A 26,618-nucleotide genomic window follows, 5' to 3' on the forward strand; every position below is an offset into this window, starting at 1 on the left:
CCGTTTCTCATGCGAGGAACCTGAGACTCAGAACATTTATGTGGGCCAGGTGTGGTGGCTCACGCCTGTAATCCCCGCACTTTGGGAGGCTGAGGCGGGCAGATCACTTGAGGCCAGGAGTTTGAGATCAGTCTGGCCAACATGGCGAGACCCCCGTCTCTACTGAAAATACAAAAATTAGCTGGGCATGGTGGAGCACACCTGTTGTCCCAGCTACTCAGGAAGCTGTGGCAGGAGGATTACTTGAACCTGGGAGGCAGAGGTTGCAGTGAGATGAGATCGTGCCACTCTTCTCCAGCCTGGGTGACAGAACGAGACAAAAAGAACATTTATGGCTGGGTGCGGTGGCTCGCGCCTGTAATCCCAGCACTTTGGGAGGCCGAGGCAGGCAGATCATCTGAGGTCAGGAGTTCAAGACCAGCCTGGCCAGCATGGTGAAACCCCCACTCTACTAAAAATACAAAAATTAGCCAGGCGTGGTGGCTGTAGTCCCAGCTACTCGGGAGGCTGAGGCAGAAGAATTGCTTGAACCCGGGAGGCAGAGGTTGCAGTGAGCCGAGATTGCGCCACTGCACTCCAGCCTGGGCAACAAGAGCAAAACTCCGTCTCAAAAAAAAAAAAAAAAAAAAAAGAACATTTTTATAACCAACCCAAATCATGGGTGGTCTGTGGTGGGGCAGGGATTTAAATTCAGGAGGTCCAGCTCCGGAGCTGGCATTCTTAGCCACCACCCCAAATGGTCTGCTTAGAAAAGCGCACACTTGCTCTGATGCACCCGTCTGCATGTGGTTCCAGAGGTGCGTGGACCCAGGAAGGAGCCACCCTTGCTGCAGCCACCGCTCCTCTTATGCCCCAGGCTGCATGCTAAGCATAGACTGCGCTGTCCCTGCCCTGCCCTCCAAGGGCACCTGTTGGCTCTTAGACCCTCATCAGTGGGTTGATGGAACACTGCACATCAAATGCCAGAATTGCATTGTAAGTTCCCCAAGTGAGTGAACAGGTGGGAAAACAGCACGGAACTGGGCCTGGGATGCCTGGGCTCTGCTCCTGGTCTCAGGGACTAGTTTATTCCTCTGTGAAACAGGGTGAATATTTTCTTTTTCTTTCTTTCTTTTCTTTTTTTTTTTTTTTTGAGACGGATCCTCTCTCCGTTGCTGGGCTGGAGTGCAGTGGTGCAATCTCGGCTCACTACAACCTCTGCCTCCTGGGTTCAAGCGATTCTTCTGCCTCAGCCCCCCAAGTAGCTGGGATGACAGGCATGCGCCACCACGCCCAGCTAATTTTTGTATTTTTAATAGAGATGGGGTTTCACCGTGTTGGCCAGGATGGTCTCGATCTCTTGACCTTGTGATCTGCCCACCTTGGCCTCCTGAAGTGCTGGGATTACAGGCGTGAGCCACTGTGCCCGGCCAAGGGTAAATATTTTCAAAGAGAAACTCTAAGGGCCCCATGGTTATATGTACACACTGATCCTGTGAGTCTGCATATGTGACTTGGGGTCCACCCTGCGATGTTAACATTTTGCAGGACAGATCACACAGCTTGCCCTGGACATTCAGGGTGTGGGGCTGGACTGAGACCTCAGGGATGGGACCATTCACTGCTTCCTGGTGGGGGCTTAGCCCCCACTGGGCCCATGAAGAGGCGAGGCCCCCGCAATGCCACCCACTGGAGCCATCAAGGAGTGGCCGTCATCTGCTACGTGATTGCCATGTGGGTGCTCAGAGCTGCGATTGCTCAAGTGGGCGCCGTCCATGAAAGGATGGTGCCCTGCCCCGCTGGGCCTGGTCCTGCAGGACCCTGGATCACAGGCCCGCCCACATTGCCTAAAAGGAGGTGGTTGTTTTTATTCTCCTGTGTAGATCCTGGAAAACACCCCTGAAAACCACCCGGACCACAGCCACTTGAAGCACGCCCTGGAGAAGGCGGAAGAGCTCTGTTCCCAGGTGAACGAAGGGGTGCGGGAGAAGGAGAACTCTGACCGGCTGGAGTGGATCCAGGCCCACGTGCAGTGTGAAGGCCTGTCTGAGGTAGCCACCCTTGGGGCTGGGCCCTGGTCTCCCCCGGCAGAGCCTCGGCTGCCAGCCTGGAGGAGGACAAAGAAAAGCATGAACCATTCTCCTCCCCAGCCGATAGCATCCTCATTTCCATCCAGCTGCTTCTCATCTGCTGTTTTATCCACCCACTGAGTATTTATTTATTTATTTGAGATAGAGTCTCACTCTGTTGCCCAGGTTGGAGTGCAGTGGCACCATCTCAGCTCACTGCAACCTCTGCCTCCCCGGTTCCAGTGATTCTCCTGCCTCAGCCTCCTGAATAGCTGGGACTACAGGCACACGCCACTACACCCGGCTAATTTTTGTATTTTTAGTAGAGATGGGGTTTCCCGTGTTGACCAGGCTGGTCTTGAACTCCTGGCCTCAGGTGATCTGCCCATCTCGGCCTCCCAAAGTGCTGGGATTACAGGCGTGAGCCACCGCGCCTGGCCATCCACTGAGTTTCTAATTTAACTTATATCATTTCCCATTGCCAGAAGTTCTATTTATTTTCTCCTGTCTGCTGATTTCTTTCTTTCTCTCTCTTTCTCCCTTTTTCTTTCCTCTTTCTTTCTTTCCTTCTGTCTTTCTTTCTCTCTCTCTCTCCCTCTTTCTTTCTTTCCTTCCTTCCTTCTCTCTCCTTCCTTCCTGTCTTCTTTTTCTCTCTTTCTTTCCTTCTCTCTCTTTCTTTCTCTTTCTTTCTCCTTCCTTCCTTCCTTCTTTCCTTCCTTCCTTTCTCCTTCTCTTCTCTTCTTTTTTCTTTTCTTTCTTTCAACAGGATCTTGCTCTGTCACCCAGGCTGCTGGAATGCAGTGGCACAATCCCAGCTCAATGCAGCCTGGACCACCTGAGCTCAAGTGATCTTCCCACTTCAGCATCCCAAGTAGCTGGGACCACAGGTGCATGCCACCATGCCCAGCTATGCTGGTTTCTTTCTTGTATCCTGTTTTTTGCTCAAATGTTAATCCTTCTTATTTATTTCTTAACACATTTTAAACATAGATATTCCTGGCCAGGTGCTGTGACTCACGCCTGTAATCCCAGTGCTTTGGGAAGTGGAGGCAGGAGGCTAGTTTGTGTTCAAGATCAGCCTGGAAACAGAGTGAGAACCTGTCTATACAAAAAAATAAAAAGTAAATTAGCTGGGTGCGGTGGTTCACACTTGAGGTGGGAGGATTGCTTGAGCCCAGGAGTTCAAGGGTAAGGTGAGCTATGATCACGCTACTATACTCCAGCCTGGGCAACAGAGCAGAATGTGTCTCAAAACAACAAACAGATATAGATATAGATGTAGATATAGATATAGAACCCATAACCTGAAGTTATGGGTGTTATTGTTTTGTTTGTTGTTTCTGCCAGCTCTTGCTAAACTTACTACCTTGTTTCTTGTATTACCATTTTTGACTGTGAACTAAATGTGCCTTAGAACTTTACCTGTGGGCATCTTTTTTTTTTTTTTTTTTTTTGAGATGGAGTCTCGCTCTGTCACCCAGGGTGGAGTGCAGTGGTGTGATCTCGGCTCCCCGCAACCTCTGCCTCCCAGGTTCAAGCAATTCTCCTGCCTCAGCCTCAAAAGTAGCTGGGATTACAGGTGCGCACCACCATGCCTGGCTAATTTTTATATTTTTAGGAGAGACAGGGTTTCACCATGTTGGCCAGTATGGTCTCGAACTCCTGGCCTCAGAAGATCCACCTGCCTCAGCCTCCCAAAGTGCTGGGATTACAGGCGTGATTACCGCACCTGGCCCACCTGCAGGCATCTTTATTGTCTGAAGTTGTATTCCTTCTGGGAGGACTGTTATTGTGATTATCCAAAACTATGTTTAGAGGGGTTTGGGCATCACACCCCTTGTGTGAATTGTGGTTGTAAACTTGCGTGAGAGCTACCTGATAAAGCACACATTCTCAGGGCACGTTTTCCTTCACTACACCAAGGTCAAAAACAGAAATGTTTTATTGCTCATCCCCTCTGAGCTTGAGTTTACCTGTCACTCCTCCTCTGGGTTCATCTTTTTGTGAAGATCTCCTATTAGACCCCTCACGTTGGCTCTGGATGCACCTGTTTCTGCACCCTATGTAGTGAGTAAAATGCAAGGTCAGCGTCAGCAGATTCCAGAGAGACCCTCAAAGCTATAGTGGCACTGGCTTTCGGTGATCTTCCAAGGTTCCTATTTTCATTCTGTTTTCAGCCTCTGCAAATTTCTTACTTTGTTTCTATTTTTTTCGTGTGTGTGTGCCAGTTTTCTTGGAGTTAAAAAGTGGATTTTTGCATTTTTCTGTTTTTTTAAAGTTTTTGTTGGGTGAGTCATTCTGAGTATCTAGTCCACTCTACTTCCAGAAACAGAAGTCTCTCTCTGTCTCTCTTTCTCTTTCTCTCTCTCTCTCTCTCTGTGTGTGTGTGTGTGTGTGTGTGTATATGTGTGTGTGTGTGTGTTTTAGTCAGGGTCTCACTCTGTTGCCCAGGCTGGAGTGCAGTGGCACAAACTCAGCTCACTGCAGCCTCAACCTCCTCAAGTGATTCTCCCACCTCAGCTTTCCAAGTAGCTGGGACTACAGGCATTGGCCACCATGCCCAGCTAATGTTTCTATTTTTTCTGTAGAGACAAGGACTCACCATGTTGCCCAGGCTGGTCTCAAACTCCTGAGCTCAAGCGATCTGCCCGCCTCAACCTCCCAAAGTGCTGGGATTACAGGTGTGAGCCACCACACCTGGCCAGAAGCCTCTCATTTGGTTTCTAATTTTCTTCTTTTCACTTAACCTTTCCTTTGGTCTCATTCATTCTTTTTGCCCATTTTTTCTCTCTGTTTCTGTATACACATGTGCTTGTGCCTGTACACACATACACACATGCATGTATGCACACACATACACCATTCACTAGGGTTTCCCAAAATGACCAGCGAGAATGTGTCTCCCTCATCCACTCCTCCTGTGGTTTCTTCCCTCTCATAAGCTGCAAAGGCCATCACCACCTGAGGGAGTCACCATGACTGGTTCCTCCACGGCACCACCTCCTGTCCACCTTCAGTGTTGGTGTGGGATGAGCAAAGGTGTGGAAGCAGCCCCATGGAAGCCGAGAGGACAGCTGTGGGCTCCCATTTTGGGATTTTGTGTTGCTCTGCCGTCAGTGGGTGGCTCATTTATTCGCTCATCATCATTCATTCAATAAGCACTTAGTGAGTAACCACCCATGTGCCACGGCTCAGTACTAAACCCTGGGACATAAAAACAAATAAGATGTGACTCCCACTCTCGAGGAGCTTATGGTCCAGGAGGAAGCTGGGGGTGAAACCAACATTTACAACAAGATGTGAGGGGTAAGGAGGCAGAGCTAGGTACCAAGTGCTGTGGCGACATGTGACGGGAGCAAGGGACAGTTGTACGGGGGACTCTCGGGCCCTGGAGGTGATGCTTGACTGCGTGTTGCAGGATGAAGCATTGGAGGCAGGCCAAGCACCGTGTCTCAGGCCTGTAATCCCAGCACTTTGAGAGAACAAGGCGGGAGGATCCCTTGAGGCCAGAAGTTCAAGACCAGCCTGGGCAACATAGTGAGACCCTGTCTCTACAAAAAATGTTTAGAAAACTAACCAAGTGTGGTGGCATGCACCTGTAGTCTCAGCTACTTGGGAGGCTGAGGCAGGAGGATCGCTTGAGCCCAGGAGTTTGAGGCTGCAGAGAGCCATGATTGCACCACTACACTCCAACGTGGGCAACAGAGCAAGACCCTGTCTCAGAAAAAAAAGAAAGATTGAGGCAGGGCATTAGGAGTGGAGGACCATTCTGAGATTCTGAGCAGGGCATTGGTGAGGATTGCAGAGGAATGATGGGCCACAGGGCTGCAGGGCAGGCTGAGGCCCAGCCGAGGAAGGCCTGTGTATCATGCAAAGGAACATTAACTTGATCCTGAAGACAAGGGACTCAAGCAGCCCCTGCACTGCCATGCAGAAATGCCGACACACAGTCATGTGCACTTTAGAAAGGGCCCTTCCCCGACTCTGACAGCTGCCATCAGAGGGACACAGTGAGGCCGGGATCTGAAGATGTTCAAGTAAAATCAGTTGTCATCCTTCTTTTTTTTTTGAGACGGAGTCTCACTCTGTTACCCAAGCTGGAGTGCAGAGGTGCGATCTCGGCTCACTGCAACCTCCACCTCATGGGTTCAAGAGATTCTCCTGCCTCAGCTTCCCGAGTAGCTGGAACTATAGGGGCCCAGAACCACACCCAGCTAATTTTTGTATTTTTAGTAGAGACGGGGTTTCGCCATGTTGGCCAGGCTGGTCTCCAACTCCTGAACTCAAGTGATCTGCCCACCTCGGCCTCCCAAAGTGTTGGGATTACAGGCGTGATCCACTGCATCCAGCCTAGTTCTTGTGCTTTGATTTTTTCAGCTTACATCCCCCCTTTGCCATCAGATGGCTGTCCTTCTTGGTCAGTCTTCCTGGCTATCATGCACAGCGTCGTTGTTGTCTCGCTGATGTTCATGGTGATGGGAAGGGGATGTGTTGACTTCTGTCTCCTGACCTAGGATCACGGTGTGGACCATGCGTGGCCCAGGTCTGGACACACACCAGTGATTAAGTTTCAAACAGATGCTGTCTTTGGCATTCCTGTCTGAAGATAGAGAAGTTTAAATACTGTTCTCAGTTCATGCATATTCAGTGTTATCTTGGCCAATTAGAGGCTTTGAGTATGAATGAACGAGAGCACCTTTATGTCATTGGATCCAATGACACTTGCCTTCTCTGGATTATTTGCGCCCACGTGGCTTGAACCCTGTCTTGGCAAGCAGGAGGGGCTGGTTGGTCTCCAGGCTCCTGCCTGGAGTGCAGAGGTGAAGAATGTTCTTTGAAGGTTCCTGTTGTGGCACCACCTTCGGTCTTTCTTGGGCTCTCAGACCCTCCACGGGAGGTCAGAGGTCATCTTTCCTCCTCGTGGCTGACAGCAGAGTGCAGTGGCCCCTTTCCAGCTGCCTTTAGCTCTCCACTCACAGAAGTGCCACTGTTTCTCCTGTATTGGAGATGGACAGGTGGCCATCAGCTTCTTTTGGGGGACACATGTTACGAACCTATCACTCCTTCACAAATACTCTCTTCAGAGAGGGGTCCATAGGGCTCGTAGCTCAGGACAGAGCTCCGGAGCGCCCCCCAGGCCAATTGTGTGGGCAGATGGGGAGCGTGAGGGGCTGGCCTCGGACTGGGTCATCTTACTCCTGGCGCGCAGCCACGGCCTTGCTATCCTTGGCCTCTCCCCTTGCTGTCAAAAAGGGGGCCTCTGTGGGATCATCTCCACCTCAGTGCCCTCTGCCCCTTCAGAACCTAGTGGAGGTGATGGACCCCCGAGAGGTGTTAGAGCCGCATTTCAGCGCCCACCGTGTCTCTAAGGGTCAGTGGAGGGAGGGAGCTGTTCCCTTCCTGTTTGCTGAGCGGGTGAGTCTGGTGAGGTTTCATGTGCGCAGTACAGTGTCTGTTCTGTTTGGCACTGGAGGGTTGCTCAACACCACTGATTTACAGCCGGGTATGGTGGCTCACGCCGGTAATCCCAGCACTTTGGGAAGCCAAGGCAGGTGGATCACAAGGTCAGGAGATCACCATCCTGGCTAACATGGTGAAACCCCGTCTCTACTAAAAATACAAAAAATTAGCCGGGCGTGGTCGTGAGCACCTGTAGTCCCAGCTACCCAGGAGGCTGAGGCAGGAGAATGGCGTCAACCCGGGAGGCGGAGCTTGCAGTGAGCAGAGATTGTGCCACTGCACTCCAGCCTGGGCGACAGAGTGAGACTCTGTCTCAAAAAAAAAAAAAAAAATTAACACCACTGATTTGTGCAGTCACACACATGCCAGGGGCCCGGACTGCAGTTGTGCCTTGGAAGGCAGCATTTGTCCATGGAATTGGAGAGAGACGGGGGCTGCTGCTTTCCAGAAGCTCAAAGGACTGTCTGAATCTGTGTGGGGTCTTCTCCCTGGAGCTGTTTCATGCACAGACCCTGCACAGAGCAGGGAGTCCCCAAGGTGGGAGCCAGGTGGGCACTTTTCTTTCTGCTGCCCCATTTCCCCAGTAAATAAAAAAGAGAAATGGCCAAGCCCAGTGGCTCGCACCTGTAATCCCAGTATTTTGGGAGCTTGAGGTGGAACGATCGCTTGAAGTCAGAAGTTCAAGACCAGCCTGGGCAAAGTAGTGAGACCCCATCTCTACAAAAGTTTTTTTCACATGTGTTGGGGGGCTGAGATGGGAGAATTGCTTGAACCTGGGAGGTCAAGGCTACCTGAACTATGATCACACCACTGCACTCCAGCCTGGGCAACATAGTGAGACCCTGTCTCAAAAAAAAAAAAAAAAAAAAAAAGAAAAGAAAAAACACACCAATTGCACCATAAGACACTGGCATGCTCCTAGAGGAAAAGCCTTAGAAATTACCATTGAGACTCTTCTTGATACTTGGAATCCCCTGAACTGTGCCTTTGTCTGACTTTGATCTCTTGGCTCCAAAGTCTTCAGAGCCATCCTTGACTTTTGCCTGAGATCCGAGTCTGCTGGGGCCTGGCCTCTGATTCTGATGGAGCCCATGCTTTCAGATGCGGAGAAACAAAAATGCTACACTTTGGGTTTTGTTTTCCTTTCTCAGCAACTTGTGTTCAATTCAGTGACCAATTGCTTGGGGCCACGCAAATTTCTGCACAGTGGGAAGCTCTACAAGGCCAAGAGCAACAAGGAGCTGTATGGCTTCCTTTTCAACGACTTCCTCCTGCTGACTCAGATCACGAAGCCCTTGGGGTCTTCTGGCACCGACAAAGTCTTCAGCCCCAAATCAAACCTGCAGTATAAAATGTATAAAACAGTAAGTTGGATTCTAGATTTTGCATTATCAGGGTTGACGTGTTTGGGGAGGTAGTAGTTTCCAAAAAGGAGGTGGAGTTTTAGCAGGGTCAGGGGCTGTGGCGTGCAGGAGAAGGCCAGGAGTTGAAATGCGATTTAGGGTGTCCGGAGTGGAGGACGATCCATATCCCGCCGCAGTGTCAGTGACACTCAGTGCTATCGGTGGAACATATTGACTGCCAAATGGCTGCTGTGGTCCCCTGGGATGTGACAGAGGCATGCCTTAGCCTGTAGGAGCGAAGTCTAGGGTACAGATGAGGCAGGTGTGAAAAAGCTCGGGAGAAGAGGTGCAAAACAGCACCCAGGGCCCACCGTCGCCTCCAAACAGTCCTAAGTCCCCTGCCAGACTTCTCCAGGTAGCTTGAAACATCCGAGCCCTCTCCTTTCTAGCAAAGTCTCTCTAAACAGTTGATAAGTGGAGAATTTCCCTCAGCTCTTTATATGGTCTGCTCATACGTGCATGGCTGTGTTTGTGTGTCTTTGTGTCACGGGACGTTGTTTTTCTAAATTTGTCTGCATGGGGGTGTTTTTACAGAAGAATTTTCTCTGAAGCAGCAGTTAGCTTTATTATGGGAAAAAAGAGCTATGTAGTTATATAGTTACTAGAAACTTCATGTGAAAATCTTTGGAGGGAATTGCTTGATGTAAAGTGGATGAAGACTGCTGTTTAGAATACACCAGGAAAAGCGACACCAGCCAGATCTTATTCCGAAAGACTTAAAACATACCCGCAAAATCGCGGGCGGGGGAACCCATATTTATCATATTTATAATTTGTAATATGTAAAAGTTGATGCTAACCCAAAATTATTATTCTGGGATTCTTTACTGGAAAACACACACGCCCTTAGTCTGGTTTACTGGAACACACCCAGAAACACACACACATGCTCAGTCTAGGTTACTGAAACACACGCACGAGTGTGCACACACGCGCTGACTTGCAGTCTCGTTTACTAGAACACATTGGCATAAGTGTGCTCACACACTCACGGTTTACCGGAGCACACAGACCCCCAGCCTCGCTTTGTAATGCCTGTGTGTTACTTTCCAGCCTATTTTCCTAAATGAGGTTCTAGTAAAATTACCCACCGACCCTTCTGGAGACGAGCCCATCTTCCACATCTCCCACATTGACCGCGTCTATACTCTCCGAGCAGAAAGCATAAATGAAAGGTGAGACCTGCCGCCTCCCCAGCATGGGCCCCAGGGCTCCACAGCTCTAGGACACACAAGGGGCGGGTGATTAATCAGGTGCCAATGTTTCCCAAGTGGCAATGCCATCACCCCTAGCTGGGAGTGGGTATGGGGCTATTACTTTTTTCTACAGCCTTTCAAAAATCTGTCACATGGCATGCCCTTTCCAAAATAACATGGATTCAAACTAATTTTGCTTGAGTTTTTTTTTTTTTTTTTTTTAAGGCAGAGTCTCACTCTGTCACCCAGGCTGGAGTGCAGTAGTGCAGTCACAGCTCACTGCAGCCTTGACCTCCTGGGCTCAGGTAATCCTCCCACCCTAGCCTCCCAGGTATGTGGGACTACAGGCATGTGCTACCAAGCCTGGCTAATTCTTTATATTTTTTTGTAGAGATGGGGTCTCGCCATGTTGCCCAGGCTGGTCTTAAACTCCTGGGCTCAAGGGATCCACCCGCCTTGGCCTCCCAGAATGCCAGAATTCTGGGATTACAGGGGTGAGCCACTGCACCTGGCATTGTTGTTGTTTTATTAAGAAATGTTTCGCATTCTTTGAGGTAAACAGAGCATCTCAGGTTTCCCCTGGCTTCCCAGGTGGCAGAAACCAATAGGAAAGTAATTTCGGGGTTAATAGGACCACCCAAACCCAAACCTCTCCTCACCTTGGCTCACTTAAATGGGCATTCTGGAACCTAGGGCTGTGGGTATTTTGCTTCAATCTGTCTTCAAGACACTGCCCTGGAGCCAAATGAAATAGATCATTTTCTGAAGGGTGAACTTGACACAAGGCCAGCATCATTCCAAAGAGCATTTGCACCAAGCAAGAAAATTGGCTAAAGCTTTTGTGCATATGGTTCTCAGAAAAAATGAAGGAGAAAACCGCGGCCACAAATGCCTTCCCCCAAGGCGTTTTGCTCTTTCATGTGAAGTGGTTCCCAATCTGGGAAGTGGTTTTTGTTCTTTCTTTGCGTGATTTCATAAGCGAGATCCTTCTGGCTTTGTTGGATTAGGCAAATATGTGCTGCTCTTCGGTAAGGAAGGAAGAGGAGTCGTGTCCCGATGTTGCCTCTAAGACAGCATCTATCACAGATTTTCTTCCCCGGGGACATCATCGCAGGTCTTGAGGACATCCATGGAAATGGCCCTCATGCCTTTCTTATTGATGGCAGGAATAAGTATTAGCATCACGTGACATAAAATCAGATTTTCTTTCCCGAGCCTTTGTTGTTAAAATCAAATGAACAAAGAAACAGAGTCCTGGCAACAGTGTTTGAACAGACCTGAAGCCTTTTTCCTGAGTTTCTGTTTGGCAACTTTCTGTCTTTTTCTGTCCAAGGACTGCCTGGGTGCAGAAAATCAAAGCTGCTTCTGAACTCTACATAGAGACTGAGAAAAAGAAGCGCGAGAAAGCGTACCTGGGTAATGCATGGCCCCGCGGGGTGTCCTGCACAGCTGGGCAGGAGGGAGGGCCATTTGGCTGGGCTGAAAATCCTCAGAATAGAAGAATCCCCTGGACCTAGAGGAGGGGCGTGGAATGAGATGGAAGTGAGCTTGGGGTGGGATGCAGATGGGGATGGAGGGCAAATTCCAGGAGCAAGGAAGCAAGTGTTTAAGGAGAGGGAAGAATTACTTTTGAGTCGGGAGAGGTACATGAAATGCATTGTGAGGCTCACAGAGATGGGAAAGGTGTGGCATGTTCAAATGAAGCATTTTGTGTTTTTCCTGCCATCATAGTCCGTTCCCAAAGGGCAACAGGCATTGGAAGGTTGATGGTGAACGTGGTTGAAGGCATTGAGTTGAAACCCTGTCGGTCACATGGTAAGGCTGTGAGGCGCCCCCCGGCTCCTGCTTTAGGGTTGGGAGTAGGGTCCGGGTTCCCCACACCCCCACCCGGCTCCCCACACCCCCACCCGGCTCTAGATCAAATGTGCTATTTCCATACTCCCTGATCTCCTTCCAGAATTGGTTTAACTAGCACTTGTTAAAAACCTGGAGGTTTTGTGTTTTTTTTTCCATCCTTTCTACCATTCTGCTTCTCCGAGGGATCTGAGTGGCTGCATTCACAGTGGATGTGACACAAGATCAGGCCAAAGTAACGAGACAGGAATGGCCTAGTTTCAAAGCCCACTCAATTAAGTATTTGTTTTTAGTTTAAGGATGAAGCTGACTTCTGGGAGTTTTCACCCGGATTCTCCACCGAATGACACTTATTAAGCATAGCAGTTATTAAGAGTGGGGAGCGGCCGGGCACGGTGGCTCACACCTGTAATCCCAGTGCTTTGGGAGGCCAAAGCAGGTGGATCACCTGAGGTCAGGAGTTTGAGACCAGCCTGGCCAACATGGTGAAAGCCCGTCTTTACTAAAAATATAAAAAATTAGCCAGGCATGGTGGCAGCCACCTGTAATACCAGCTATTCATTCAGGAGGCTGAGGCAGGAGAATCACTTGAGCTCAGGAGGTGGAGGTTGCAATGAGCTGAGATCATACCACTGCACTGCAGCCTGGGCGACAGAGCAAGAATCCATCTAAAAAAAAAAAAAAAAAAAGAGTGGAGATCAAAATGAGGTGTGAGTTCCACCTGGCGAAGGCTTTTGTTCCCTCCAGGAAAGAGCAACCCGTACTGTGAGGTGACCATGGGTTCCCAGTGCCACATCACCAAGACGATCCAGGACACTCTGAACCCCAAGTGGAATTCCAACTGCCAGTTCTTCATCCGAGACCTGGAGCAGGAAGTCCTCTGCATCACTGTGTTCGAGAGGGACCAGTTCTCACCAGATGGTGAGTGGAACGCGGCCCTGTGGTTATTCCTCCTTCCCTGGCACTCGTTTGCGTGGGTTAATGTTTTCTTACCTGGGGACTTGGTGCCAGGATTCCTTGGGTTTCCCTCCTGAGAGATGAGGCTGGCTGGCACAAGACGAGGCTCTGTCTCCCCTGGAGGAGTCTTCTGGAGGTGTCTCATTGCATGTGGACGAGCATGCTTGGTCTAGAATTGTGCCAGCTGCCCTGGGCAAACACGTCCATCTTCTGCTTTCCAAAGCAGGTGACTGTGGAGAGGGGTGTGTTTAAGAGCTTCAGCATAGTTCTTCAGTCCTTGGCAAAAAGCTGTGCTGGCAATGGATGAAACTGGCCAATGGAACAAGGATGTTAGGCCACAACAGGAGCCGCAGAATGGGCCAGGTCCCTTTGGGTGGCATTTTTGTACCACTTATTAAGTAGGCAAAGGGATGCAGTCATGTTGAATGAATCATTTCTTCAGCCAGCCTTCTGTTTCTGCTTGGGCCTGGAAAAGAATAGTCTCAGCCCAATGATTCCAAGAAACTACCTGTCTCTCCCTCAACCCAATAAAAATCACCGGTGGGCATGGTGCTGCAGGCCTGGAATCCCAACACTTTGGGAGGCTGAGGCAGGAGGATTGCTTAAGCCCAGGAGTCTAAGACCAGCCTGGGCAACATAATGGGACCTTGTCTCTACAAAAAAATACAAAACTTAGCCAGGCATGGTGGCATGCACCTGTAGTTCCAGCTACTCGGGAGGCTGAGGCAGGAGGATTGCTTGAGCCTGGGAGGTCGAGGCTGCAGTGAGCCATGATGGTACCACTATATTCCAGCCTGGGCAACAGAGCAAGATCCTGTCTCCAAAAAAAAAAAAAAAAAATCACAGAGTAAGTTAAAAGATTATGGTCTCAACTTAATTATAACCGAAGAAGTGAGGGTCAAATGCTAGCATTATCTGTACAAGGTTTAAATGGCTCCATATGGCCTTCATCTTTTAGTACTTTTTATATGAATTATCTCATTGTGAGTTAGGTACTTGTTGTGGTAGCTGGTTAAATGTTTGAGTGTGACTGGAACAGTTTGGCTCCCAAGTCTGGGCTCTTAACTACTATGTGTACTGTCAACTTCTAATTCTTTTTTCTTTTTATTTTTTTTACGTTTTTTTTTTTTTCTTGTTGTTCTCACTCTGTCACTCAGGCTGGAGCACAGTGGTGCAATCACAGCTCACTGCAGCCTCCACCTCCCAGGCTCAAGCAATCCTCCTGCCTCAGCCTCCTAAGTAGCAGGGATGACAGGCATGAACCACCATGCTAGGCTAATTTTTAAAAATTTTTTGTAGAGACAGGGTCTCACTCTATTGCCCAGGCTGGTGTCAAACTCCTGGACTCAAGTGATCCTCCTGCCTCGGCCTCCCAAAGTGCTGGGATTACAGACGCGAGCCACTGTGCCCGGCCACCTTCTAATTCTGAGAGATAAAGGTTGGGGTTGGGTTTTTTTTTATTTAAGTAATGAAATACCATGACACATTGGCAACTCCGCTGGGGAGCGAGTTGGAAATCCTAGTGTTGGTTTACATCAGAGCCCAGAGAAGAAGGGAGAGCATAACAGTTCATCAGGGGGTCCCCAATATGCCAGACATGTGCCTCGAAGAGAGGGAATGGTCCCTCTTAGGAGGGTCTGTTTGTTCTCTTTTCAGATTTTTTGGGTCGGACGGAGATCCGCGTGGCGGACATCAAGAAAGACCAGGGCTCCAAAGGTCCAGTTACGAAGTGTCTTCTGCTGCACGAAGTCCCCACGGGAGAGATTGTGGTCCGCTTGGACCTGCAGTTGTTTGATGAGCCGTAGGCAGCGGGCTGAGGGTGTGCTCAGCAGGGTCCCAGCCCACGGCCACACATGCTGTCTGGAAATTGTATTCCTTTTCTAAGAAACCACCATTTGGTATTCAGTCACAGGGATATGGGACGGCAAAGACAGGCCCCTCAAAGCTCCTAGGAATCATTCTCGACAATCCTCCCTGCCCCGAAACAATTTCCTGTTTCATGAAACAAAGCTGTGTTTTCCTTTGTCCTCACTACAGGTCTCATTATGGCTTCTAGGGTCGCTGAAATCCCATAGTCCTCAACAGGGTGCAGCTGGGAGTCTAGCCCCTTCCCGGGCTTGAGGGATGGGTCTGGTTACTATAAAATAGATTTATAAATGCAATGTCTATATTTTTGGAGAACTCATGTAACCCTCCTGTTTCTTACATCCACCAGTCCCCAAGTAGACTTCTTGGCCTACAATGCCCAGTCCTTGGTGTGAGTTTAGAAACAATTATGACGGTCCTGTCATTGCTTCAGAATCCCATCTCTCCTGCAGGGAAATGCTGCCTAGAGCTGATCACTCGGTGAGACGGTCTGATCAGGCCCTGGCTTAGCTCTTTGAAGAGCTGGTCTATGGAAGTTTCCAGCATGTGCGCCGTTATAGCCGTTCCTTCCCCCTCTAGGCCTTGTATTAATATATGTCAATGAAAACACACTGGCGTATTGTTGCGTGGATTCAGTTCTGATTCCCAGCATGCTTGGAATATGGTCACAGAAAGTCATTATCTAGAAAGTCACCCCTCTGCTGGATCAGATCACTACAGGTCACTGGAAAGGCAACTTTACAATGTTGGGTCACTGGGTCTCGGTCGGCAGCCATGTTGGAAAAATCTCTTTTGGCTCGGAGGCCTGTGATATTTCATAGCAGCAGTCGTTGCTGGTGACCTGTTCTGTGCTTGAATGTGCTGAATCCTGATTGTTGTAGGACATTTCAACAGCTCTCTTTGGTACGTTCCCCAAAAAGCCATGTCCTAGATCCCCAAGGCGTGAAGAGGAAAAATATCAAGCTGGAGGTTGGGAAAGAAAATGAAGGCAGTCCATTATGTGGTGGGTGAAAGACCCTAGGAGGATGCAAGCCCCGCACATCCCGGGGCAAAGACCTAAGACACTTTTCCACCCTCCACCACCCCAACCTCATGTAATATGCTTGTTGCAAGAGTCAGGACTTTATGACTATGTGCCAAGCTGTTTGGTTTGAGTTCTTTAATTTTTTTTTCCCTTAAATGCCAGGAGATCATCTGGTTAGTTAGATAGTAACTTGATTTGCTAATGAAAAGTGGGGGCCGTGTTTTGTTTGCATGTTAATATTCTCATAATCCTAGTTTGTTGTGGTCATGAAATGTCCTTTGCATGTTCTGTTGGTACTGGAGTCTAGCTTTCCTGTACTAGATGGTGTTCTCTTTGATTGTAGGTCCTTAGACTTTAATTAGGGTTATCAAAGTGCTTTCTAAATGATAGCCTCAGCTTTGTGGCAGAGTACCCCCTTTGCTGGGAACTGAATGTGTAGTGTTATAATTTCCCATGAGAGCCCGGTCATACTTCAAGCAATTTTTTTTAAAGTGTGTGTTGGAAAGGACAACAAAGTTTACATTTCATACTTTTAAGAAATACTTTATTATTTATTTATTGAAGATAGTGTAGAATTTTGTATCAAGAACAACAGACATAAGTATTTTTTGAAACAAGCAAATATACCCTGTAGTTAGAAACTTTCAACTGAACATGTTAGAGACCAAGTTTAACTTCAGGCATGCATTTGTTTACCATTTCCCAGCGGAAAACATGGTTAAAATACTTTAAGTTTATATTTTTTGATGTTGTTAAGAAACTTTTAAATTAAATCTATAAATAGACATGCAACTCATGCTTTCCTATTTCTATAACCAATACCGTTTGTTCAGTGTATTTATGAAAGATATGCTACCATGGTAGAAAGAAAAGTATTCAATGTGTAAATGGGGTAGTGTGGGTCACCATTCCGATCTCTTTTTGTTTTCTGTCCTGTCTTTTCTTCATTGACTTTATTTGCGTGTTAATGTTGGACATCATTGTTCATGTAGGTAGCGTATGGTATGCACAATGACAAACAATCGTTTTAGGTCCCAGGTCACCCACTCATAGTGTCCTATTATTGGAATTAATGTAGCATGAGAAAGCAATATGTGACTCTTTTTCCTCAAGTGACTCTGTTGAGCATCCTTGAGATGCTCCTGCCATGTAGCAAGTTCTGGATTAGTGTCCTTGTATTTACTGGTGTAATTTGTAATGTAACCAATCGTCCGTATGGAGGAGTCGGGCTGGCCCTCGGACCCAGCTGTGATTCATGAGTTGTGTCACAGGGATTGAGAAACATGGGTGATGCATGGAGTCTCAAACCATTGGGCCTCTCTGTTCCTTCACCTCTACCTTCTTGACCATCTGGGCTATATTTCATAGAAATTAAATGCTCCTTGCCAACAAGGAGTCTGTCTACTAGCTCTTTGTTTTCTAAATATAGGAGTTCTCTAGGCCACTGCATCCCGGCATCCTGATCCCAGCCTTTTAGACACCCCTGCAAGCGTTCCTCTGCTCTGAGCCACACTGCTAGCTTCTCCTGCACACTCTGATCTCCTTTAGCCCAAGAAGGGGCTGTGCTGGTCATAGGGTTATGCTGTAACCCTCAGTCTTCCCCGAGAACTGAACTATCCTGAGACCTCTTGGGCTGAGCCTTCTTCACAGAGCAGTTCTCTAGAAGGGAGAGTCCACACATCCTGGTCCCTCTGGGGCAGGGCCTGTCTGGCTGCTGGCATCACCCTGGCAGGTGGATGGACAGCATCATCTCCTGGAACCAGGTTTGCTGTGACCATGAGAGCCTGAAGATGTGGCTCATTCGGATCCAGGCCTGGACTAATCTGGAAAGAGGGACTTTCTAGGTGCAGGTCACCAGGGATGCTTGAGAAACTAGAGCCAGACTTCCTTGTTTGTTTGGATAATATGTCCCTGTCCTCTGATAGCAGAGGAAAGAGCTCTGCTCCCAAAGAACATTCATGTAAGAGGAGGCATTTTTTTCTTCTTTGCTTTTTTTAAACAACCTACAGTATGACCTAAGTGTATGAAACTAACTGATTTCATCGGGTAGAGTAGCCCTGAATTTAACTGGGGAAAAAATCCCATCAGAATATGAGTAAATTGACCACCCACATTAAGTCTTATCTCGGTGACCTGGTACCAAAGCAAGGTGTCCTCCAGGGGAGTATTCTGGGGTGGCAGGGGGATTAGGTGCTAGCGCCAGCAGGGAAGGACACTTGCAGGTCTGCCTTCCAAGGCTGAGCAGGCCGGCTGTCTCTCCAGGAACTGGCTAGGACAAGTGTAAAGCCACTGACCACACAGAACCAGGATGTTCTAGAATCTGATGGGGCTGAAGATGAAGGGAGAAATGGACAAGGCACTTCTGGCTTTATTGAAAAGGTGAAGCTCTTGGAGTATATTTTAGAGTAGGCCAGTACCTTGTATAAGCAGAAAAAGACTTCTCTATCTCCACTCCAAGTCGTTTTTTTCTAGTTGATTGGGCCTTTTTGATTGATAAGAAGAAAATGTGTTTTGTATGTGTAACAACTTTAAGAATTTCCATTGGAAACAGAAAGTATGATTTGATTTGATTTGATTTCTAAGTTCTCCCTTCCTTTTCAAGGTTAGCGATGTGCTTTATAGCAGACACTAGCACTTTTACATGAATACCTGGTGTGCTTTGGATGTAATAGGGTCATTTTGGGCTCGAGGTGAGTGTGCAATTAGCAGCGGGTCTGCTTGGTCCAGATATGCTTGTTTACAAGTTTAGAGCATCCTATGCCAGAAAGTGAGATGAAAACAAAGGCACCTGGATTGCTTTGTTTTGCTTTTAGATAAAAGAGCTTTAGCTCACACCAGGCAGAAGCATAACCAGTAGCCCCAGAAACCGGTAGCATGATGAAGCCCTTAGACAGTATAGTCTGAGCCACCATAAGAGGCATTAGGGAAAACTAACACCTCCTTCCTTTTGCACCGTGGGGTGCTGAAATTCCTGCTAGAGACTTCCCCTTACTTCCATGAATGGCCCAGGGGCTGCTTAGTATATCATTAGAATGTTCATTCTCCTCCTTTTCCCTGGAGTGGACCAGTGAGACCAAATGCTTGTGTTTCTCTATGTTTTCAGTTCATTTGTTCAAATGACACAGAAGATGAATCCATTTCTGGGAAGGCTGAGCTCAGATGAGGATTGCTAGGCCAGCCTAGGTTCTGGGGCGGATCTCAGGGACAGAAACAGGCTTGTATTAAGTATGAGTGGCAGGTACTTCTCTAGAACAGCCCTAACCTGCACTAGTGAGGTGGGCTCAGGAATTCCCATGACATTGATCTAGCAGCCTCCTGCACGTAGACACTCAGTTCATTTTAGGGACGTTCAATGCTTGATCAAATGGGGGGCATTTTCTTTCTTTCTTTTTTTCCCCAGCTACAGTGTAATTGCCTACCTGCCTGGGCCCCTTCTAGAGGAAGGTGGGCTTTCCTTGTCCGTCAGGCTGCACTCATGAGGTGATATCGTAAAGCAGCAGAAAGACTGAGGGTGCAAAGAAACCACAGCTGCCATTCACGGGGCAGCTCCCTCTAGCTCTTCTGCCCAGTGACCTTACAGGCTTTAGAGGAGCCTGATGAGAGCTACCCTGGGGGCCAAGGGATGCATTCCCTGCAGCTTCCTCCTGGGGGACCCACAGGTCAGCCCATTCCAGGAGAAGCAGTCTTAGGCCCGTTTGCATCCCCTGCCACTGCCATGTGCCTGCCAGCCCAGTTTCTGATGAAGACGTGGCTCAGTCCCTGCTCTCCTTGTCGCAGTGGCTTGTACTTCATGTGCAGTAGCCCAGGGCCCGCCTTCTAGAGTGAATGTTTCCCTCGAGCCCTTGGATATTTTTATTCTATTTTGAATGGTTCCGATCAATTAATGTTGCTTTGTGTGGGGTTCTTCAGAGAAATAATGCAAACCGGCCAGGTGCGGTGGCTCACACCTGTAATCCCAACACTTTGAGGGGCTGAGGCAGGTGGATCACCTGAGGTCAGGATTTGGAGACCAGCCTGGCCAACGTGGCGAAACCTTGTCTCTACTAAAAATACAAAAATTAGCCAGGGGTGGTGGCAGGCACCTGTAATCCCAGCTACTCAGGAGGCTGAGGCAGGAGAATCACTCAAACCTGGGAGGCGGAGGTTGCAGTGAGCCGAGATCACGCCACTGCACTCCAGCCTGGGTAACAGAGCGAGAGTCCTTCTCAAAACAAACAAAAAAAGAGCTAATGCAGACCTCTTCTGGTTAGACCTGACACGGAGGAAGTAATTGGCTGGTCAACTTAATGGTGCCCCACAGCTTCCTCTGGATCCTGCTTCTTTGTACTTGGAACGCAGTTTATTTGAGCTAGAGGAAAGGAAAGTTCTAGAATTCCTGTTTCCTCAGCCTGCACTGTATCAGATCCAGGATATGTCTGCATTTCATCAGGATCAAGTAAGATACATAACCTTATATCTGTAGGAGCCAGAAAAAAAAATCTATTCCTGATAGGCATGGAAACTTAGTCCACATGAAAGACAGAAGACATCTAACAGCTGTCTGTCTTGGGAGCATTAAAACCCAGACACCAAGACACACTAGACAGTCCATCTCTGGGTTGTGATCTCTCAGAAACATCTTAGTAGTTAATGCACTGTTCATTTAGGGAGTCCCCATCCTGGTCCAGGCCACCCTCCTAGAAGCTGGGCGGCAGCTGGACGGGCCTGCCTTGGTGGCATTCAAGCAAGCCTAATTGGATTAGGTTGGTGCAAAAGTGATTGCGGTTTTTGCCATTGCTTTTAATGGCAAACTAACTTTAAGTCATTAAAATAAGACCCAACGCTTATAAAAGAGTTCATATCCACCTCCCAATAACTTCTTTAGTTCCATGCAGCCTCAGTCAGTTCCTCCATTCAAAGGAACCCTCTTTACCCTGGCCCTGGGGGAGCCATATTACACCCACATCGTAATTTTTCTGACACTATGTGTGCTTGTCAAATTTCAGGGTCAGTTTCCCCTTATTGGATGTCAGGGGTGTTTTGTGAGTTGTGTTTTAATAGGATTCTGTTCGATTTTCTATACCAGCCTATATTGTTACTATCATCTGCCTAGTATGAATATTTTAGTATTCAAAGCCCACCAGATAAAGCTGTGTTCAGAAGTGGACTTATTTGGTCAGCCTTGAAAAAAAAAAAATCAGCGTTTCTCTGATATTTCCTGAGGATTAACCAGAAACTAAGGTTTCTTTTTAGGCAGTGGTAAGAATGCGTATTTTCTTCTTCCAGAAGTTCTGGTTTTATACTTTTATCTTTTGAAAGAATAACATTCCTGTGCGACTCTGCTTCTCTTCGCTTTTGCATTTCTCTTTTTTAACTCAAATCTCTTATTTCCTGCCGTTCCTGTATCTAAACAGAATGGGGGCCTCAGGCAGACAGGAACCAAAGAAAGGGTGTAGTGGCTTTGCAGCGCTGGGTGAGCAGCAGCCGCTGCCATTCTGTGCACTGTCACCGGCGGGGGTGGAGGGTCTCCCTGTAGGAGGAGGAAACTCGCTGTTTTCACTGGCAGATTTCAAGGTGCCGGCTCCACCTACCGCAGCTGCTAGGCATTGCTCTTGTGTAGATCGCAGAAGGAGTTATTGGTGATGTGGGGTGTAGGGGAAGACAGGAAAACGGACTTAGAGCTAGGAATGTGGGCCTGGCAGAGACCGAAGGCTGGGTGGGAAGGAAGCTCGCGGCGAGCCTAGGGTTCAAGCCTAGCGCGCCAGGGGTCTCCAGTGAGACCTTGCTCTCCCTGCCGCTGAGGCTGGGGCTGCACGGAGGTCCTCAGCCTTCCCACCCTTTCTGCATCAGCTTTAGTGTCTGTCGGCTGGGTGGACTGCAGGGCAGGTGACCTGGAGGAGGCCCTGCTCCCCAGCAAGCGTTCTAGGAGTTACGGTGTGCTCTATTGGGATTGGATTACAGTCTCTACTTGTAGACTTTGACTTCTGGAATTTTAGGTGGAAGGGAATTTTTGTTGGTGGGACGCAGCAGCTCAGTGCGTGGTGTGCGCATGCGTGTTTGTGTGTGTGTGTGCATGTATGTGTGTGTGCACGTGTTCATGTGTGTGTGCGTGGGTTTGCGTGCATGCATGTGTGTATGTGTGCGTGCGCGTGTTTGTGTGTGCATGTGTGTGCGTGTGTGTCTACGTGTGTGTGCACGCATGTGTGTGCGTGTGTGTGCGTGTGTGCATGTTTGTGTGTGCGTGCATGTTTGCGTGTGTGCACGTTTGTGTGTGTGCGCGTGTGTATGTGTGTGCGTGTGTGTATGTGCGTGTATGCGTGTGCATGTTTGTGCGTGCATATGTGTATGTGTGTGCACATGCGTGTGTACCTACCCACACCTGGGGGGATGCATGGCTCTGTGCCTTGGAGAGGGAAACAGGAAATACGTTGCTCCACAGTCCTGTCATCCTGGTCAGGACTAGTCGCGTGGTTTGCGGACAGAGTGCAAAATGAAAATGCGAGGACCCTTGTTCAGGTGATGAAGCATTTCTAGACAGTGAGAGGAGAGCATTAAGCCAAGCTCAGGTCCCTTCTGAGTGCATAGCCCCTTGTGGCTGTCAGGCAGCACACCCAGGAGGCCGGCCCTGACCACACTGTTCTCTGCTGGTTCCCGAAGCCGATGGGCTCTGTCTTAGGTCTTCTTACTTTGAAAGGTCTCCCGGCAGGCTGTGGCAAGCTGGGCGGATACACTTTTCTAAACGTCTGCATTTATTTCCTAAAAAGCACAAATGGCCTGGACTAGCTAGTGGGTGTGGAACTGAGCCCCTAGTTCACAGCTGTACCCCAAGGCTGGAGAGGGGGTTGCCGGTGGTGGCAGGAGCTCTGGGCTCCCAGTTCAGGATGGGCCACAGGGCGTCAAGCAGCTGTGAGCCTTTACCATTGAGCTCACTGCTTGGAAATAAAACCCTTCCTCTGGGCCTTGGGCATCCACCGGGAGCTTTTCTCCCCTTTCCTGGGAGGACAGCAAGCCTTTTCCAACCTTCTGCCTTCAAAGAGAAGCAGGGTCATAGAAGTGCTCAGTGTCCCTTCCCCAGTGGCTGGACACTTGCTCCTCCAGCCTTCACCCCCTGGAGAGAAGGGGAGTCTGCGGAGCCAGTGCCTCCCTGCCCAGCTGGGCCACACGATCTGGTCTGCAGGTGTCTGGGAGGAACCTGCTTCGGAGAGGCTGCGACCTCCCAGCTAGACTCTCCCCTTAGGATCCCATGTATGGGGATGGTAGGAGAGAAAAGATCCCTCTGTGTAAGTAGCCTCAAGTTCTAGAAGACCATGGCCCCGGGAGGCAGCTGACCATGAAGCTGGGCTTCCTGTTGTTGCTTTCTTTCACGAGCTAACTTTTCCTGGGCTGGACGCTCCAAAATGTTTGCAGTTCCATTTGCTTTTTGCAAGTAGGTCCCCATCTCCATATACATTGAGCAATAATCCTCACTATGTTTCCTGATTCTGTCTGGGATTATATTTGCTAAGTAAAAATGTTGACAGAAATTGCAAACTCATCTCACCTGGATTTGATTGAGTCACCTTGAATGACATAACAAATTATGGCTTTGTTTTCATGCGTCGTGCAATCTTCCGGACTACGGGAAGTTCTGCAAGTGTTCTCCAGGGGCATTTCATTAATAGCGTGTCAGCATTAGTTTTAATGAATGAACATTTGAGGTACATTCTATAAATCAATATCCTTAAAATGTCATCTGCTAAACATTCACTGTGACAGAAAGTAGATATTTTAGCAAGATCTATGTTAATGCTACTTAATTTTAGACATGCATTTAAAGCCTACATGGCCAATAGCCCAAGTATCTTTGAACTGTGAAATCAAGCTCAGATCTCATCTGCTGTAGCCCCGCAAGCCGGAGTCTGTGCCCTCCATGACCCTTCTTATCCCTTGGTGGCCCTGCATAGATAGGGGAGTTGGCCCCTGCCCACCCTGTGTTGTATTGCCTTAGCTCCATCAGCTTTGTACCCTCACACGTATAGGTGGTGAACTTATGTGTAAATACATGTGTACAGATGAGAAACTGCAACAAAAATGTCCTGTGGATGATAATCAGCTCAGTTTCCGGTTTTCTACATTCTGTGCTGTTTCCAGCTAAGGAAAAGGCGAACTCCCACTATATAAAGGGAAAAGGTTGTATTCATGTCATGTTCCTCACGAAATCTCTGCTGTATGTTTATGGAATGGCCATGACTAAATGTATATATGGTATGTAAGAGGCCATGCTGTTAAATGTTGCATAAACTAACACAGATTCTGTAGTCAAAAATATTTAACTTGTTATTGTAAAATGTGATTTGTCATTGAGAGATTATTTTTCTGTATGTATATGAGAGTATTTTAGGAATCTAATTTAAGTGCATAAAACTATAGAAAAAAATTTAAAACCTATTCCAAGAGTAGAAAATGCTTAATCAGATTACTTGGGTTCAACTCAACTAAATTTCTTATATTAAAAAAAAATTCCAAGTTGTATATGTTAGAAATCAAAGGAGTCATTTTTTTTCCTGCAGGAAATATGATAAATTTCAGTGTAATGGGTGGTGGCGTGATCAAATGAAAAGTATCCTGTAGCTATGACCTCGCATGGGACCTTGGTGTTGCATTAAAAATGGATTTTTGCAGATCACATATCTGAGAGGGTACTTGTGTCAGGAAGGATGAGAGGATAGGGAGCCTGTTTTTCATCAGATCCATGTGCCACGCAGGCTTCCTTGGGTTCTAGTGGATTTGTTAGGGATCTGGGGCTGACGCAGCTATCCCACTAGAGAGGCCACTCTCTGACTTCCAGGTCGCCCTTTCTACTTCTGTATCTGGATTGATTCAGTTTATCCCTAACTAACGTTTGCGTTTTCCATGAAATTTCCTGATGCATCCTCACTGTCTTCAACTGTTGCACAGCCAGGTGGGTGGATGGATGGTTTAGGGTTTCTGAGTTAAGCTGTTTTGGGGCAGGCTTCTGGATGCCCATGTTTCCATGGAGACCCCAGGGGGAAGATGCCTTCCTCCCGTCTGCATTCCCAGAAAAGCATCAGAAGTCCAGGCTGCTTCTGGGGCACAGACTTTCTGTACTTGGCCACCAGAAGTGCCCCTTAGGCCACCTAAGGAGGATTCTGTGAAACTCAATGTCTAAACCCCTGAGAGAGGCATTCAGAAATGATTTCAGGAGGGGGCAACCCCAGGAGTCCAGCCTCCCCTGGCAGCCTGGAAATACTGCAGTAACAAAAAGAGCTGGTTTCTGGTGATCTGAATGCATCGTGTTTGGGGGTGACACCGCTGGTGGAAGGTTGAGGGCCTGTGGTCTGAAAAGACATCTGAAGAATGTGTTAGGTTTTCAACATTTCTTTGAACAGGCTGCGTGCATCTTAATGCTGTCAACCAGCAACTGGAGCCCCTTTTTTGAGAGGCCCGAACCAGTAAAGCTGCTGACTTCAGGAGTATGGGAAGCTGTGATTTCTGGAAGCTTCCTGGAATCTATTTAGATGTATGAATAATCTGCAAATCACTTAGAGGCACTGTCCATGTGGTCCATAACTGGCTTTATTCCCAAAGATGGAGCTGTTCAGAGATTTCTTTGTTCAGGCGCAGCCTTGGAAGGCCACCTAAGGCCTGCCAGCAGAGGAGATGAGCTCTGGTCTACCAACCCCAAACAGGCCCTGACTCTCCTTCCTTAGAACGATGCCCTCTGGCTGGGGTGGCAAGAGGGCTGTGAGTGGAAACAAGTCAGCCAGTCAACTGTCCCTTGGGCCTTGGTTGTTTCAAAAAAGTCTGGGGACAAGAAAAGCTAGAACATGGGGCCCTCCCTTCCCAGGAGTGCTAGCGAACCCTCCCAGATAGCCTTTGCCTGTTTGGAAAAGAATGTAATCCATCAGAACGTGAGCTCCTTGTGCTTCCAGTGACAAGCGGGCCACAGTGCTGGTGGCATGTTGCTTCCCTCACAGCCCTGCCCAGGGGTAGGACCAGGCCCGCCCCTTGATGGATGTGCTGTTGATTGTAATATACTTCTGTTGCCAAATAATGGTACTGTTTAATTTTCCATAAAAGAGAGACTATATTGTCTGATATGTAATGTTAATGGAATTCTAAGAATTACTAGACGCTATTATAAATTGTAGACTTACGTATTTGTCTAAGGGTTTGATGAAGCAGGGCCAAAACATTGTTTCTTCTTTTTTGTTTGAAAGAAGCTGAGGTTTGTTTTTGCTGTTTGAGTGTTCCTTTGGCAACTTATTATGTGTGAAATGTTAAATTTTACCGACTAAGATGATGGTAACTGAGACCTTTCTTTAAACCAGTAGCAACATCAGTACAAATTGCTCTTCCTGTGTATCTTGAACCTAAAAAGAACAATCTCTTCAAAAACAAAAACAAAAACAAAAAACAACTCTTTGGTCATTTTGACCTGTGTGGTTTAAATTCAAATAGTTCATGAATAAAAGGAGAAAAGCCAATCTGTTATAGTGGATTATTTTGGGTTCTTTCTGCTTCACTCTTTTCTGAGAGCACAGGAAGCTAACAGCCCTGCAAATGGTGTCTCTTCCTCTTCCCACAGATAAGATTGTAGCTGTGCAAGGAAAATTGTGCAGAAATAAACCTAGAAAACAAAACCAACCAACAACCCTTTCAGCTGTCCTACGGCTTCAGATAAATGTTAGCTAACACCAAGCAGAAATAGATTTCTGTGTATGAAGTCTTTGTGAGAACAGGAGAAGTTTTGTGTTGTACAGCATAAGAAATTCTGAGGGTGGGGTTGAGGGGGCGGTGCAAAAAGCTGATTTTCTTATAAAGACATTCA

General features: G+C 48.0%; 1 protein-coding gene across 5 annotated transcripts in view; it reads left to right on the forward strand.

Moving 5' to 3' along the window:
* Window positions 1–26,274, forward strand: part of ITSN1 (intersectin 1) — a 257,613-nt gene extending 231,339 nt beyond the window's left edge. For 4 of the 5 annotated variants that reach the window (XM_034947835.3, XM_034947836.3, XM_008977693.5 and 1 more), the window contains 7 exons: window positions 1,863–2,030; window positions 8,660–8,872; window positions 9,965–10,086; window positions 11,441–11,523; window positions 11,839–11,922; window positions 12,709–12,882; window positions 14,575–26,274. In XM_034947835.3, the coding sequence (XP_034803726.3) occupies window positions 1,863–2,030; window positions 8,660–8,872; window positions 9,965–10,086; window positions 11,441–11,523; window positions 11,839–11,922; window positions 12,709–12,882; window positions 14,575–14,723 (993 nt within the window). In that variant the 3' untranslated portion in view covers window positions 14,724–26,274. Of the gene's footprint in view, window positions 1–1,862; window positions 2,031–2,814; window positions 3,726–8,659; window positions 8,873–9,964; window positions 10,087–11,440; window positions 11,524–11,838; window positions 11,923–12,708; window positions 12,883–14,574 lie in introns of those variants that run through there. The other variant, XM_063601318.1, reaches the window with a different exon arrangement.
* The last annotated feature ends 344 nt before the right edge of the window (window positions 26,275–26,618 follow it).

This window comes from Pan paniscus, chromosome 22 (assembly GCF_029289425.2).
Source record: "Pan paniscus chromosome 22, NHGRI_mPanPan1-v2.0_pri, whole genome shotgun sequence".
Taxonomy (NCBI): Eukaryota; Metazoa; Chordata; class Mammalia; order Primates; family Hominidae; genus Pan; species Pan paniscus.